The sequence below is a fragment of the Phyllopteryx taeniolatus genome, chromosome 12 (genome assembly GCF_024500385.1).
Source record: "Phyllopteryx taeniolatus isolate TA_2022b chromosome 12, UOR_Ptae_1.2, whole genome shotgun sequence".
In the NCBI taxonomy this organism is placed as follows: Eukaryota; Metazoa; Chordata; class Actinopteri; order Syngnathiformes; family Syngnathidae; genus Phyllopteryx; species Phyllopteryx taeniolatus.
This window is the reverse complement of record NC_084513.1, coordinates 10,354,772-10,369,717: the sequence shown is the minus strand read 5'-3', so window position 1 is coordinate 10,369,717 and position 14,946 is coordinate 10,354,772. Positions and strand designations below refer to the sequence as shown.

Below are 14,946 nucleotides of genomic sequence, written 5' to 3'. Positions count from 1 at the left end.
AATACGAGACAGTGTAACACAAAACAACAAAACACAAATGCGACACAATTTAACACAAATGCAACACAATGTGGACCCGAAGCGACCAGGACCAGGACCTCAGGTACGTGACTTCTCCTCTGAGGCTTCGTGTTGCACTTAGGTGTCCTGAAAATGTTTTATTTGTTTTTGATAAAACATCCTGCTAGAGTCAAAGGTGAACAGGAAACTAGTGAGTAGAGCTTTACCAGCGAACTGTCCCACATCATTCAATCATTAGAGAACTCCGCTTCCCAGCATGCTTTGCAGCCCTCACCCATATATGTACAGTATCTCATCCTTTACTGACTGACTGAGTCAACTTTGAACCCCCAGTGCATAAACTCCTCTGTTCTGTTAGTCTTCCTACCAAGTGGGATGACGCTCCAAAGTGTGTGTCTGTGTACGTGTGTGAGTGTGTGCGTGTGATAGAAGTAATGGTTGTCAGATGTTGCAGCAGCAGCTTCTCGTGTTTGGGTTGACTTACTGCCAACACACACAGGCACACATGCACACGCACGCACACACGCACGCACGCAGTGGGTTTTCTGACTCATGTGTCAACACACAGAAGGGAGTCCGTCAGCACTTTCTTGTCCTTCCATCCTTCCTTCATTCCTTCATTTTGCCTCCTCTCGTGTGTGTGAATGTGTGCGTTTGTCGTGAGGATCTTATCAACACGACATTTATGTTTTCCTCCTCCTACTTCTCCTCCTCCGCGAAAGCCCTTCTTCTGATTAAGTGCATTTAGTAGGACAACACAAGCACAAGTACACAACTAGCATGGCCGTGACGAAAATGTGTGTGTGTGTGCGCGCGGGCGCGCGCCTGTGTCAAGGGCATGGAAAGGTCCAATTAAAGGCAAAAAAAAAGTGTTGCTTTGGCTCTTTTTTCGCCGCACTAAAATATTCTCGGAAACTACCAGAATCTTTTCCAATATAAATACGAGCACAGCTGCACACGCACACACACGCACTGACGCATGTGCACACGCACGCGAGCTTCGTACCACATCCAGGAGATGTATCACTAACACAAAGCAGTGGGACAATTTGACAGTGTAACACAATCTTAACACAAGTATGACATACTGTACGTGTAACTAAATGTGACACAATCTCAAACTGGAACAAAAATGTGAACCAAATGTAACACAGTGGGATACAATGTAACAGAACCACAACACAACATGACAAGTGTAGCACGTTATGACGCCGTGTAACACAAATGTGACACAATGTGACACAAATAAAACAGAGTGACACAATGAAGCACAATAGCATGTGCAAGGCTCCATTGTGTTTATCTTTCAAACGTCTTTCATTGAGTAACTTGTGTTAATATTTACAGAAAATGAAGTAGCTACATTTCGGTTCAACTGGACTTAATATTGGTTAAGCAGCAATAGTTCATAACGTTGTCATCATCATATTTTAACAAGTGTTTTCATTTTGTTATGATGTTATTGTCATTAATTGTCAAGAGTTGCGTTTCAGATTTTCCTTCAGGTTCCACTGGTGTAAAGTGAGAATGTGGCGGCCTCTAGTGGATATTTCCCGTAACTGCATGCCTTTATTGTCCTTTATCTACAACCAAGCATGTGACAATCAACACTGACACATCCTCGCATATGCAGTAGTTCATATGTGCCCATATGAGCATGAATCCCTTTCATTTGTCTGTATTGTTCATAAATATTTAATAATATACATAAAGTGGTCATTTCTTTAGGTGCATCATGTAATGCTATACTCTAAAATAATTTCACTGTAAAAAGACTGTAAAGTACTGGCAGCAGGGACGCCAGTAATTTAGTTACTTTACAGTGCATTTACTGTAATTAGATTTTATCAGTATAGTGCAGTATTTTGGATTACATCATTATTCCAATTTAACAGTGCATCTACCGTAATTTATTTTAACAGTCCACTTTATTATAGATTGCAGTTTGTCAGTGTAATGTAACAGTACATCAATCATAATTTATTTTAACAATATATGGTATTACTGTATTATGGATTACAGTGTGTTATTCTAATTTAACAATGAGTGTTCGTAGTTTATTTTGACTGTAAATGTATTTTGGATTATAGTATATTACTGTAAGGTAATGATGAATGTTAGTTATTTTAACAGTATTCAGGACTACTGTATTTTGGACTACAGTACACGATAGTGGGATGACTGTGGGTTATGGTAATTTGACAGCATATGCCAGCCAGTATGTTACTGTTTCTTCATAGAGTAAGTCCTGTTGGAATTCTTCTTCTGGTTTGAATGACAAAAAAATGAGTAGCGTGAGAACTTTGACTAATTACTAAGTGTTGCCACCAAAATTAAGACATAAGACCTCAGTCATCAGCAAGATGCTGATGAATCTGGGCATGTGAAGGGATGATGGTGCCTACTTCCATCACTTGAAAGAAAATACATTGGTGACTGTTGCTCAGACCCAGCCATCCACCGACTAAAGAGTCAGCAGTTTGAATACCAGCTCCGACTGTCTGCCGTTTAAGCACCCTTGGGCAAGACACGGAACCCTAAATTGCCTTCAGGTCGGCATTGTAAATGAGAAACTCAATTCTCAATTGGCTTACCTGGTTAAACAAAAGAAACTATTATTAATTATTATACTGTTAAATTACAGTTTGTTCATGTTTTGTTTTGGTCCTGTCCAGCTGTTAGGTCAAGCAGAATGGAGGATCTGTATCCCTTTTATGCCGGAACAGTTTTACTGTGTCACAGTGGAGTTTGGAAGCTACCGCTGTGGTTTCTTAGTATTATAATTGATGTTTATTGAGAATCCGAATCGATCAGTCGAACAGAGCAAAGTTTCTAGAGGGGAGAGAGAAACGAAGACAAAAGACAAAGCACTAACTGTAAACAGGATGAGAAAAGTAAATCATTACATAGCTATAACAATGAAACATTAGATATGAGTGTTGCATGGGGCTGTAGTGCTACACCCTGTGAAGGAAGGACAGGACAAGCTAGAACAGGATAAGGACAGGAGAAGAAGCATACAGGACAACTGAAGTGTGGTGGGATTGACTATGTAAATTATAAATCTATAGGAGGAGAGTGTGAGTGAGGGGGATACCCAAGCAATTCGCATATTCATGAGTTATTTGTCGCAATAAGTGAGTGGCTCCACACCCAGCGGAAGAGTCCCAGGGGTGTGTGCCTGCGGACACATGCAAGTGAATTGACACCGTTTCGCATGATAGACTGATAGAAGTGTCCCCTATTTGCTGTGCCTGCACGTACCACACCGAGGAACCCAGGGCGGTCCGGCGGCCCCACCGAGGCGCCCTGACAACTGGCCACCCGGTGAAGGCCGCAGGGACCCAATAAGCAAACCCCCCCACCCCAGCCCCAGGAGAGCCTGACCCCCCCCCCCCCCCCCCCCCAACCAGCAGGGCCCACAATGCAGCCAGTCCCCACCCAGCCCGAGGGCGGGAGGGTGTCCCTTGTTTGTTATGCTATTAAATTAGTTATTTACTGTTATTGTTACATGTCTAATTTAACTGTTAATTGACCTGCAAGGATGACCATTTAACAATATTGTATTTTTTTAAATTAATTAATATGAAATACAGTGCGGCACGGTGGACGACTGGTTAGAGCGTCAGCCTCACAGTTCTGAGGACCCGGGTTCAATCCCCGGCCCCGCCTGTGTGGAGTTTGCATGTTCTCCCCGTGCCTGCGTGGGTTTTCTCCGGGCACTCCGGTTTCCTCCCACATCCCAAAAACATGCATTAATTGAAGACTCTAAATTACCCGTAGGTGTGATTGTGAGTGTGAATGGTTGTTTGTTTGTATGTGCCCTGCGATTGGCTGGCAACCAGTTCAGGGTGTACCCCGCCTCCTGCCCGATGTTAGCTGGGATAGGCTCCAGCATGCCCGCGACCCTAGTGAGGAGAAGCGGCTCAGAAAATGGATGGATGGATGGATGAAATACAGTAACATACTGTTGTAAATTCACCATAAATTTACAGCAATTCGTTAGTGTATGTCATACAAAATTGTCCACTAATACACATCATAAGACATCATAACTATTGCAACCCAATTTAATGTTTTTACACGTTACTCAAATTCCCAGAATTGAATACAACTGGTATAACACAATGTAACACTCTTGTGACACGAATGTAACAATGTATCTCAAACGCAACACAGCTGCTGTGTTTAACAAAATAAGTGGAATTTAATACAACATAACACCAATGTACACAAAGGTAACAATGTGACTAAATTCCAATCCATTTACATAACTGGAACACAAAAAATGGTAAGTGGCCACTTAATTTAGGTACACTTTTTTGTGTTGTGTCACTTGTGTCTGTCGTTTGTTGTGTTAGTTGTCATTGTCAGTGCAGAGACGGTGTCAAGTGACACACCAGCACTTACACTTCACGTCCAACACTTGGGGCTGAGTACTGCTCCTGAATGTGGACAAGTCGCAGAAACTGGACCGTGGACGTGAACAAGTGCGTCTCTTTTTTTTAGGGGCTCTCAAGTGGACCATTGATCCCGCACTGTTTGCCAGTAGTGGGACTTTAGTGAAAGACTGGAACAAACATAATCAGGTACGTCAAATTGTTTATGACTTTGGATATGTCAGCAACAATTGTCTTTAAATGTTCCCAGAATTCTCTCTAACATAAGGTCTGACCTGTGGGTGGCACTAATTATGCCAAGTGAGCTTCTCGAGTTAAAATACATCAGCAACAAGTAGGAAAAAAGTGGACTCTACAAAACCTTGAGGTACACCGTAGAGACCCATTGCATTAGAGATGATATGCCAGGAAGGCAGTATGGAAGCCAACAAGCTTCCTAGTCACACTGTTTGAGTGCTTGCCATTCCACTTAAGCCCTGTAGATGTCTGTAGTGTGTTTTCAAACTTTTTCTTGGTTCGTAATTGGTAAAAAATAAATAAAATTTAAAAAAAAACACAAAGTGGGACAAAAAGGGTACTTGGTACAGAACCTTGAGGTACACCTTAGAGACAATGCATCAGAGGGGATATGCCAGTAAGGCCGTGTGTTGAGGGCTAAAGCTAACAAGTAGTCACACTGCTTGAGTTTTTTCCATTCCGCTTCAGTCCTGTAAATGTCTCGTCAGTTTTCAAACTGTTGCTTAGTCTGCAGATAGTAAAAAAAAAAGACAAAGTGGGACAAAAGGGGTACTCAGTACAAAACCTTAAGGTACACCTTAGTGAGCGATAGTGTATGTTGGGAAGACGGTTTTATAGGGGCTAAAGCTAGTGAGTAAAATACTCACACTGTACATTTGAGGGTTTGCTATTCCACTTGAGTTCCATATATGTTGCTATTGCACTTACCTGTTGCTTCGTTAGTGGTTGGTAAAAATTACACCAAACGTGACAAAAAAAGGGAAGTCTGTACAAAATTTTGAGGTACACCTGGCCCCGTCTTTGTGGAAAGCAAGTGTTACTGTCCCAAGTCTCTGAAAGTGTGAAGCCGTAGCGGCTGTTGTCTATGCACAACGTCAAGCTTCGGCAAGATACTGTATATGTGAAAGTGACAGACAAATAAGTGCCGGCCATAGGCTAATGAGCCAGGAAGAAAGTTTAAAAGGGGCTAAAGCTAATGAGTGTAGTTCCACTTAAGTCCTGTAAATGTCACTACTGTGCTTTCAAACTGTTGGTAAAAACAGCACAAAATGTGACAAAAGAGGGGACTCTGTACAGAACATTGAGGTTCAATTGGTCGATCGATTGGTGGATGGTCCAAACCCATCCACATTGGTTTTCTGTCTCACTTCCTTTCAGAAGTCGTACGTATAGTGGTCATGCAGTCCCTGGCACAGGAGATCCGGAGTTTCTCGCGCACGAGTCTGAAGCGTCAGTGCACTCGCGTGACATCGCTGAGCGGTCGCCGCATCATCGAGACCTGGAAAGGTTCCGTTGTTACGGTGGTGGAGGACCCCACACCCCCAGAGATGGCACTGGGGTACGTCCCTGACACCTCCTGGGACCTCCAGGTGGGCGTCATCAAACCCGACCTGCTGCTGGGTGAGTCGCTATTACTGTACGCTGACAAACGCGCGTGCAATATAACACGCATATAACAAACGTGACATAAATGTAATAATTGGACTCAAGATAACCCAATGTGACTCGAACATAACGCAACTGTAACACAAATTGAAGACAATGTAAGACAATGCGACACAAAGGCAACATTCCAACACAATGTAACAGAAATACAACACAATTTAAAACAACTGTAACAATCCAACACAACGTAACACTTTTAACACAATGAGACGCAAATGTAACAATGTACCTCAAACGTAACAATTGTGATGCAATGTAACACAAATGAAATACGACATAACTCAAATGTGACACAAATGTAAAAATCCATAACAATGTAATACAACACAACACTGTCACACACATTTAATACATATAAATTGACACAACATAACACATGTAACATCAACTGATACAGTGTAACACAATGCAACAAATGGTACATAATGTGACACAAATGTAACTGTGTGGCTGTGTGTGTCCGTGTGTGCAGGTTGTCAGGATGCTGCACATGACTTCAGCACACTGAGGAAATACAAGGTGAGTTGCCTTCCTCTGACGTAATCCACATTTGTGCTGTTTTGGTTCAGATGTCGTGTTGTTGTGTTGTTTCTTAAGACCTTGTGTGTACACGTGGTTAGGTGTCTCACATCCTGAATGTGGCGTTTGGGGTGGATAACGTGTTTCCCGATCTTTTCATCTACAAGACGCTAAGCATCCTGGACCATCCGGACACACCCCTTCTTCCGTATCTCAAAGAATGCTGTCACTTCATCCAGCAGGCGCGACACGAGGTAACTCAGCTGCTCAGGTCACTGCCAGTCCATACACACACACACACACACACACACGCATGCGCGCGCACACACACACACACACATTCTTCATATACATAACATTAAGCTATGTGCAAAAGAAGTTGTGGCGGCACGGTGGGCGACTGGTTAGAGCGTCAGCCTCACAGTTCTGAGGTGCGGGGTTCAATCCCCGTCCCCGCCTGTGTGGAGTTTGAATGTTCTCCCCGTGCCTGCGTGGGTTTTCTCCGGGTACTCCGGTTTCCTCCCACATCCCAAAAACATGCATGAATTGGAGACTCTAAATTGCCCGTAGGCATGACTGTGAGTGTGAATGGTTGTTTGTTCCTATGTGCCCTGCGATTGGCTGGCAACCAGTTCAGGGTGTACCCCGCCTCCTGCCCGATGACAGCTGGGATAGGCTCCAGCACGCCCGCGACCCTAGTGAGGAGAAGCGGCTCAGAAAATGGATGGATGGATGAAAAGAAGTTGTCCCAAAGCCAGTCACGTACCAACAAAGTAAAAACTACAGTATTTTTTTTCAAACACCTTTTTTACATAGGAAATAATGCATCATAGATGATAGTGTATATTGTCACACAAGTGTCAAAATAAATGATGTATCCACATGGACATTATTGTAACTTTTTTTTCTTGGAATGTTCCGATTTTCTTCTTCATTTAACTTGATGGTACTGGGAAGTTTGCTAGTCACTTGTTAAAATTACAAAATTATTAAGTTATTTTCTAGAATTAAATAGACTTTTTTTTAAAAAATATATAATTTTAAGCGGCACGGTGGACGACTGGTTAGAGGGTCTGCCTCACAGTTCTGAGGACCGGGGTTTAATCCCTGCCTGTGTGGAGTTTGCATGTTCTCCCCGTGCCTGCATGGGTTTTCTCTATATATATAGTCGGCCACTGTGCCGTATGTGTATATATATATATATATTTTTTTTTTCTGCTCCAAAACCTTGTTTTTGTTTTGTTTGCTTTTTTTTTTTCCAATAGAAAAATCAGCTTTTTTTTCTCTTGGAAACAAAGATCTGTTATACAATAGCCCCAATACCCCTATTTGAACGGTGTCACACAAATGTATCAGAATGGGACACACACATAACCCAATGTGACAAAAATATGACACATTTTTATCAAAATGTAACGCAATGTAAAAAAATGACACATACTGTATATCAAAATGTAATGCAATGTGCCGTAAATGTAACACAGTGTTCTGGACATGTAATGCAAAAAAATGGCATAAATATAACCCTAGATGTAACATATGTAACAACTTGTTACACAAAAAAACACAATAGGCTCTATTTTCGTAGACAGCGGATCTGCGGCGGAGTGCAGAAACTGTCGTAGCTTGATTTTTGTGCAAGCACAAGGCTTGCTCCGCATGTTTGCTAATTTGGCAGACCGGTCTGCCACAAGCTGGGCGTTTTGGCGCAACAAGGGTGTGTCCTTTGACATGCGCCCTGCACATGTGACAATTTGGTGGCAGAAAGGTGACGTCCTCTTCCGCATGTATCGCTGTTGTGTCTCCACAATGGTGCACTTGCAATGGATTATGGGCGAGCGTGTGGATGTGACACGTCAATAATGCAGCAACCTCTGCTTCCTGTTTTATTGATTAGCATGCAGATCACATGCACCTGAACATGACACCATGCACGCATACACACACACACACACACACACACACGCACACTCATTAGTTGGCTATGGGGCGTCTTTGCTTACAGGAAATGTGCTTTAATTATGAAGTGTGTACTCTGCGGTAACTCCAGCCTTCATCAAATCGACGCTCTTACTTTGAAAAGCGGCTCTGATTACTCGGCAGGCCATCTGGACGGTAATGAACCTCACTAGCATTGTCATGGCAACATCTTCTGTCTGTAATTGGTTGGCTGTGCTGAGCAGAGGCGGGGCTAAAAGTGATTGACATTCCGAGTCCGACGTTCAACTACATTTTCTGTTGTTGTTCAAAGTTTGGATGATTCTGTTGAACAGTTTATTCCGAATTAGTCATAATTGTGTCATAAATGTTATGTTACACAGTGTGATACAGATGATAATAAAATAACACAATTGTGACACAAATGTGACACAAATATACCACAATGTGACAGATGTAACACAATGTTACACACGTAACAGAAATGTGACACAAATGTGTCTCAATGTGACACAGGTGTGACACAGATGTGACACAAATGTTACACAACGTAACACAAATGTAACAAAATGTGACACAAATCTGATACAAATGTTAGACAATGTAATATAAATGAGACACAAGTGTAACACAATATGAGACAAATGTAACTCGATGTAACAAATGTCGCACACAATTTGACATAATTGATAAATTTAACAGTTTGACAAACATGTGATACAAATGTAAAACAATGGAACACAAATGCGACATAATTATCACACCTTCTGACATAAATGTAACACAATATGACACAAATGTGACACAAATGCCCTCCCTGAGCGTGCTTAAAGGTTTTTATTGACATCCCAGTTTGAGTTTACTGTAAAACTAATCACACAACAAAAATATTACACACATTGTATATTTAAATACAAGACATAAGGGTGGAAACATAGCCAGCTTAATGCTCGCACTTAATGGAAAACCCTATCGACCGGCTAGCAAAAATTAGCCTCAGACATCCCGAGACGGATTTACCTTAAAATAAGGAACATACAACATACAAACGGGGTAGTGACACCTATAGACTGGCGATGTAGCAGTACTCACGGGCATATAATCTTCCTAATCTGTGAAAAACGAGTTATATGAATAAGATTTTCCACTTTGTCTGCCTTAATGTAAGTGTATCCATTCATGCACTGCCCTGCCACTAAGAGGCCAACGCGCGCCCAGCAGGTATTTTTATTGATTTGTTTATTTATTAAAATAGTTTTTATTGTTGTTGCTATTGTTTTAATATATTATTAGTTGTTGCTCATTTATTTTCTGGTTGTTCTTTTAAGTTATATTTAAGGTGGAGTTTTGGTAGTTGAATAAATAACTACATTTTGGAATCAATGAATTATCGTGTTTATTAATCATGTTACCAATATCAATCCAAAATAATTGTGATTATTACTTTTTCCATAATAGCCCAGCCCTAATTTGACTTAGTTCTAGCACAGATGTGATACAATTGCAACGTTACACTAAATTTAACACAATGTGGCACAAATGTAACACAATTTCACACAAATGTGGCACAGTTTAACAAAGATGTGACATAACATAATTTGTCAAAAGTGTAACTCCATAAATTTAACACAATGTGACACAAATGTGGCACAATGTGATGCAAATGTAACACAATGTGACCCAAATACAATGTAAAGGGACTTAATTTGACATGAATATAACACAATATGGCACAATGTGACACAAATGTAACACATTATTCCACATAATTGGAACACAATGTGACACAAATGTCGCACATGTAACACAGTTGTGATACAATGTGATGCAAATGTAACATGTGACACCAATGTGACCTAATAGGGCACAATGTGACAAAAATAGAAAACAATGACAGATATTATGACAAAATGTGAAACAATATATGATCCCTCGTTTATTGCGGGGCTTTCATTCCGTATCACCCCGCAATAGGTGACTTCCATGATGTGGCAGCCATGTTTTTTTTAAACACATTTTTAAACTGCATGAATCTCCCCAGTCCCACACTTATCGTTCCCACACTCTTATTAACCTCTATAAACGTTTCCTATACTCTTAAACCTATAGTATGTTTACTGTATACTATATTCTTAAGCATGCATATAAAGTAAAGGTACTCACTCACCTTTGAAATTGATGTTGATTTTGAATCGACTGCACGGCTGGGAGGAGCATTACAGCTGTCACCCTGATATTATTTTCATCCTTCTTTATTTACTGGACCAAAGATTGATTTGTGCCATAATGGAACAAAACATGGTTACTGTGAGACGTGCGCAAATGCTCAACAAATGCTCTCTCATCTGGAATGAAGTGTGTTTGTGTCTTATATTGTTCATCTTTCTAATTTATGTAATGTTTGCGCGTCAGAAAGGCGTGGTGTTGGTCCACAGTAACGCGGGCGTGTCCCGAGGTCCGGCTGTGGTGATAGGCTACCTGATGTCCCACCAGCACCAGTCCTTCGACTCGGCCCTGGCGTGTGTGCGTGCTGCCCGACCCGCCGCTTTCCCCAATCCGGGCTTCGTGCAGCAGCTCAAGAACTTGGATGCTGCGCAAACAACAAACCCCGACAGGAGCCAACAGTGAACAAAAATGCAAAAGACTGAGGGAAGCTTTCTTCTTCTTCTTCCTTGTCGCAGCACACCATTACTTCTTTAGCATTTTGCTTCAATGGACATTTAAGAAACGGCACAAGTCGCAATGACATGATCAAAAGTTTTTGCCATCAGAGGATGCTGTTTCATAGGGTGGACAAAGAATGGCTTCGAGTCTCATACGACTAATAATAATCTAAAATAATATTTAGATCCACTGAACATTTGCACAAGTCAGAGTCCTCTCATATTTGTTGGACCAATTTAGAGTATTTTGTGAGTGTTTAGAAATTCTTTTGTTAATTTTTTAAGTTCAATCAAATTCATTGGTTTATTGTAAAAAAAAAAAGAATAATAATAATGGAAAATATTAGTTAAATCAATAATTTTACAGCTTTGATAACTGGTCGATTTATTTAGTCCAAATAAAAGAAAATAAATTGGTAACTAACCAATTTTACAAATGCATTTATATTTTTATTAAATATTTGGTTAATTTGTTCTTTGAAAATAATAACATTGATAATATTAAAAAAATATATACATAAACAAATCTATTGTCTACTTCCTTCATTGTTAATAAAATAAATATTACGAAGATAAAAAAATTTACATATACATTTATATGTACAATATTTTTAGAAAGTAATTGGTTAATTTAGTGATTTGAATAATAAAATGAAATGGTAAAACATTTAATAATGTACTCATTGTTTTATAAAGTAGAATTAAATTTATAATAAAATAAAACAATTCCTTATGAATTATAACATAAAAACATGATAATTCATATTTTTTTTTATTAAAATGAACAGTTTTACATACTAATTTTAACAATTTTTTTTTAAACCTCATATTTGCCTATGTGCCCATTTTAAAAATCAAATGTGGCCCTAAAGCACAAACGTTTTGTTGTGTTCTCTTCCTATATTATTTAGTTATCTTTTCATTCACTTCGCTCTCTTTTTTTTTGTGTCTCCCCTTGAAACTTTGTTCTATCCGACTGAAATTTTCAATAACAATCTATCAGAATACAAAGAACCACAGTGCCAGCTTAAAAACTCACAGTGGCACTGCACTGTTCCAGCATCCAGTAAAAGGGATACAGATCCTCCTTTCTACTTGACCTAACAGCCGAAAAAGGATAAAAAAAAAAACTAAAAAAAACTATAGTTTACTCCTTAAACAAATACAGTGGATCTCAATCTCCTGGCAAGCGATATGCTTTTGGCGGTATGTCAGGCTCATTTGAAACCGCTGTTTTTTAACCCCCCCCCCCCCCCCCCCCTAAAAAAAAAAAATCATAAATGTTTTTAACTTTGCAACAATAGGGAAATTATTCTTATTATTATTATTATTTAATTATATTTTTTTGCAAATCAGTTGTTGTTTTTGTTAGTGTATTTTTTGATTGATTTTTGATTATTTGTGTTTTTCTGCTGTCGTTTCATGCGTATAATTGGCACGTTTGTGTATTTTATCATCATTGCAAACTAAACATGAAATAAATTGTAAATCTTTGCTTGTTTACGTTCAAAAAATGTACTTACGAGCATCTTATTAACATTTACATTGTCCTTTACCTGCTGATGAATTATGATCTGATGAAATATATATATATATATAAAGTTTTCAGACCCCCTTAAATTTTTCACTCTTTGTTATATTGCAGCCATCCATCCCTTTTCAACACCGCTTATCCTGGTTAGGGTCGCGGGGCGCTGGAGCCTATCCCAGCTGACTTCGGGCGAAAGGCGGACTACACCCTGAACTGGTCGCCAGCCAATCGCAGGGCCCATATAGACACGGACAACTTGTTAAAATCATTTAAGTTAATTTTTTCCTCATTAATGTACTCACAGCACCCCATATTGACAGGAAAAAAAAACGTAATTGTTGAAATCTTTGCCGATTTGCAGATTTGTTAAAATAGAAAAACTGAAATATCACACAGAACTGGAGAGGATCTGCAAGAAGGAATGGCAGATGATCCCCAAATCCAGGTGTGAAAAACTGCATCATTCCCCAAAAGACTCACGGCTGTATTAGCTCAAAAGGGTGCTTCTACTAAATACTGAGCAAAGGGTCTGAATACTTATGGCTGTGTGATATTTCAGTTGTTCTTTTTTAACAAATCTGCAAAAATTTCATCATAATATAAAAAAGAGTGAAAAATTTAAGGGGGTCTGAATATTTTCCGTAACAACTATATATATATATATATATATATATATATATATATATATATAAACACACACACACACACACATATATAAAAAATATACACAATGCATGTTAACTAAAAATACTGGGGGAATTTTAGCCCACCGACCGTTTAATTTAGCAAACTAAAATGAAACACGGTGAAGTAAAATCCAACGTGTCAATATATTCATTAAAATGAAAGAATGTATTTATATTAAATACATGATTAAATAAAATGTATTGTTAAAATCAGTATTTAAACCACATGCATGAATATAAAATTCGGTACACTAAAATTAAATATTACAATGGAATTAAATGTTAATACTATTGCATTCATTAAAATATTTGATATAAAATCTAATATAACTGAATGAATTCCAATTAAATGGATTGAAATGAGCCAATTTCCAAATGTTTTCACAAGGAGGCAAAAAGTTCAAATTGAGAATGTTTGGTCATTGTTTTATTGGCGCTTGAAGAAGTTTGCTGAGTTTTATGTGCTTATATAATGAGCTTGTTTGCATATTTCAGATCATTTCCAATTTCCAGTGTTGTTCTTGTGGTTTCAAAGCAAAAATAGTAAACAACCACGATGTCATCAGTGCAGTTTAATATTTGATTACGAATGTATTTTTTCTTAACATTTAAATTTATGGTAATGTTTTTTTGTGCGGAAACACATCCCATAATATCACCCTGAGCACACCTCCTTCCTCCTCCTCCTCCTTTTCCTGTGGCTCTTCTAGAGAGCGACAGCATCGGCGGCATTGACGACGCTCGGACTGCTAAACGATCGCGGCGTATGTTGCCACCCCGACCTTCGCTCGACCATGGGATCCTTCTGCTCCTGCCTGAACCCCAAGACAGCGGTGACCACAGCCACGCCGAGCACAGGTTAGATGTTAGCGCCTCGTGGGGCCTCACCGGTCGTGCACGTGCGTTTGGTGGAGTCAAACGCTCGTCTCCAACTTTTACTGAACTTTTTTAAATGTGATTGACACAGAAGATAAACACAAATTGTGCACACACTCTTCTGACTACATTACACACACACACACACAAACACAAGCTAATTGTCTCTCAAGTGTTGATTAGAGAGCAGCAATTATGACTGAGCAATCATGCGGTTGCCATGACTATTCCTTGCAAACTAAAAATATTAACGGGGGGGGAAACAAATCAAAGTGACAATGAAGAAATCAATTAAGATAACTAGACTAAAATGTCATACAATAAAAAAATCTACATGAAAGAAATCATTTAAAGAACTATCGATTTAAAAAAATGAATGAAAAATCTCAATTAAGAAAATCTGTGACAAATTCAATAAAAAATGAATGAAAAATTGAAACTTTAAAATTTGAGGAAAAAAATCACTAAAAATTTCAATGAAGTCAAATACATCAAATAAATTTAATACAAATATTAATGAAAATACCAATTAAATAATTCTAAATTATAAAACGATCCCTGAAAAAAATACTGATTTGTAATTCCTAAAAATATAAATGGAAATCTATATTTCTCAATAAATAAATACA

General features: G+C 39.0%; 1 protein-coding gene across 2 annotated transcripts; it reads left to right on the top strand.

The window, feature by feature from the left end:
* The first annotated feature begins 4,470 nt into the window (after positions 1–4,470).
* Positions 4,471–11,616, top strand: LOC133487054 (dual specificity protein phosphatase 19-like). 2 transcript variants are annotated; one of them, XM_061793021.1, is made up of 5 exons: positions 4,471–4,610; positions 5,817–6,059; positions 6,577–6,623; positions 6,725–6,877; positions 10,974–11,616. In XM_061793021.1, the coding sequence occupies exons 2-5, from the start codon at positions 5,837–5,839 to the stop codon at positions 11,187–11,189; spliced, it is 639 nt and encodes a 212-aa protein (XP_061649005.1). In that variant the 5' UTR covers positions 4,471–4,610; positions 5,817–5,836; the 3' UTR covers positions 11,190–11,616. The 2 variants fall into 2 exon arrangements, with proteins under 2 accessions (XP_061649005.1, XP_061649006.1); XM_061793022.1 differs by lacking the exon at positions 4,471–4,610 and having other exon boundaries at positions 5,771–6,059.
* The last annotated feature ends 3,330 nt before the right edge of the window (positions 11,617–14,946 follow it).

Coding starts and splice junctions, on each gene's coding strand:
- LOC133487054 (XM_061793021.1), top strand. CDS start 5,837: ATGCAGTCCCTGGCACAGGAGATCCGGAGTTTCTCGCGCACGAGTCTG. Junction 6,624..6,724: donor GCACACTGAGGAAATACAAG/GTGAGTTGCCTT, acceptor ACACGTGGTTAG/GTGTCTCACATCCTGAATGT. Junction 6,878..10,973: donor TCCAGCAGGCGCGACACGAG/GTAACTCAGCTG, acceptor TTTGCGCGTCAG/AAAGGCGTGGTGTTGGTCCA.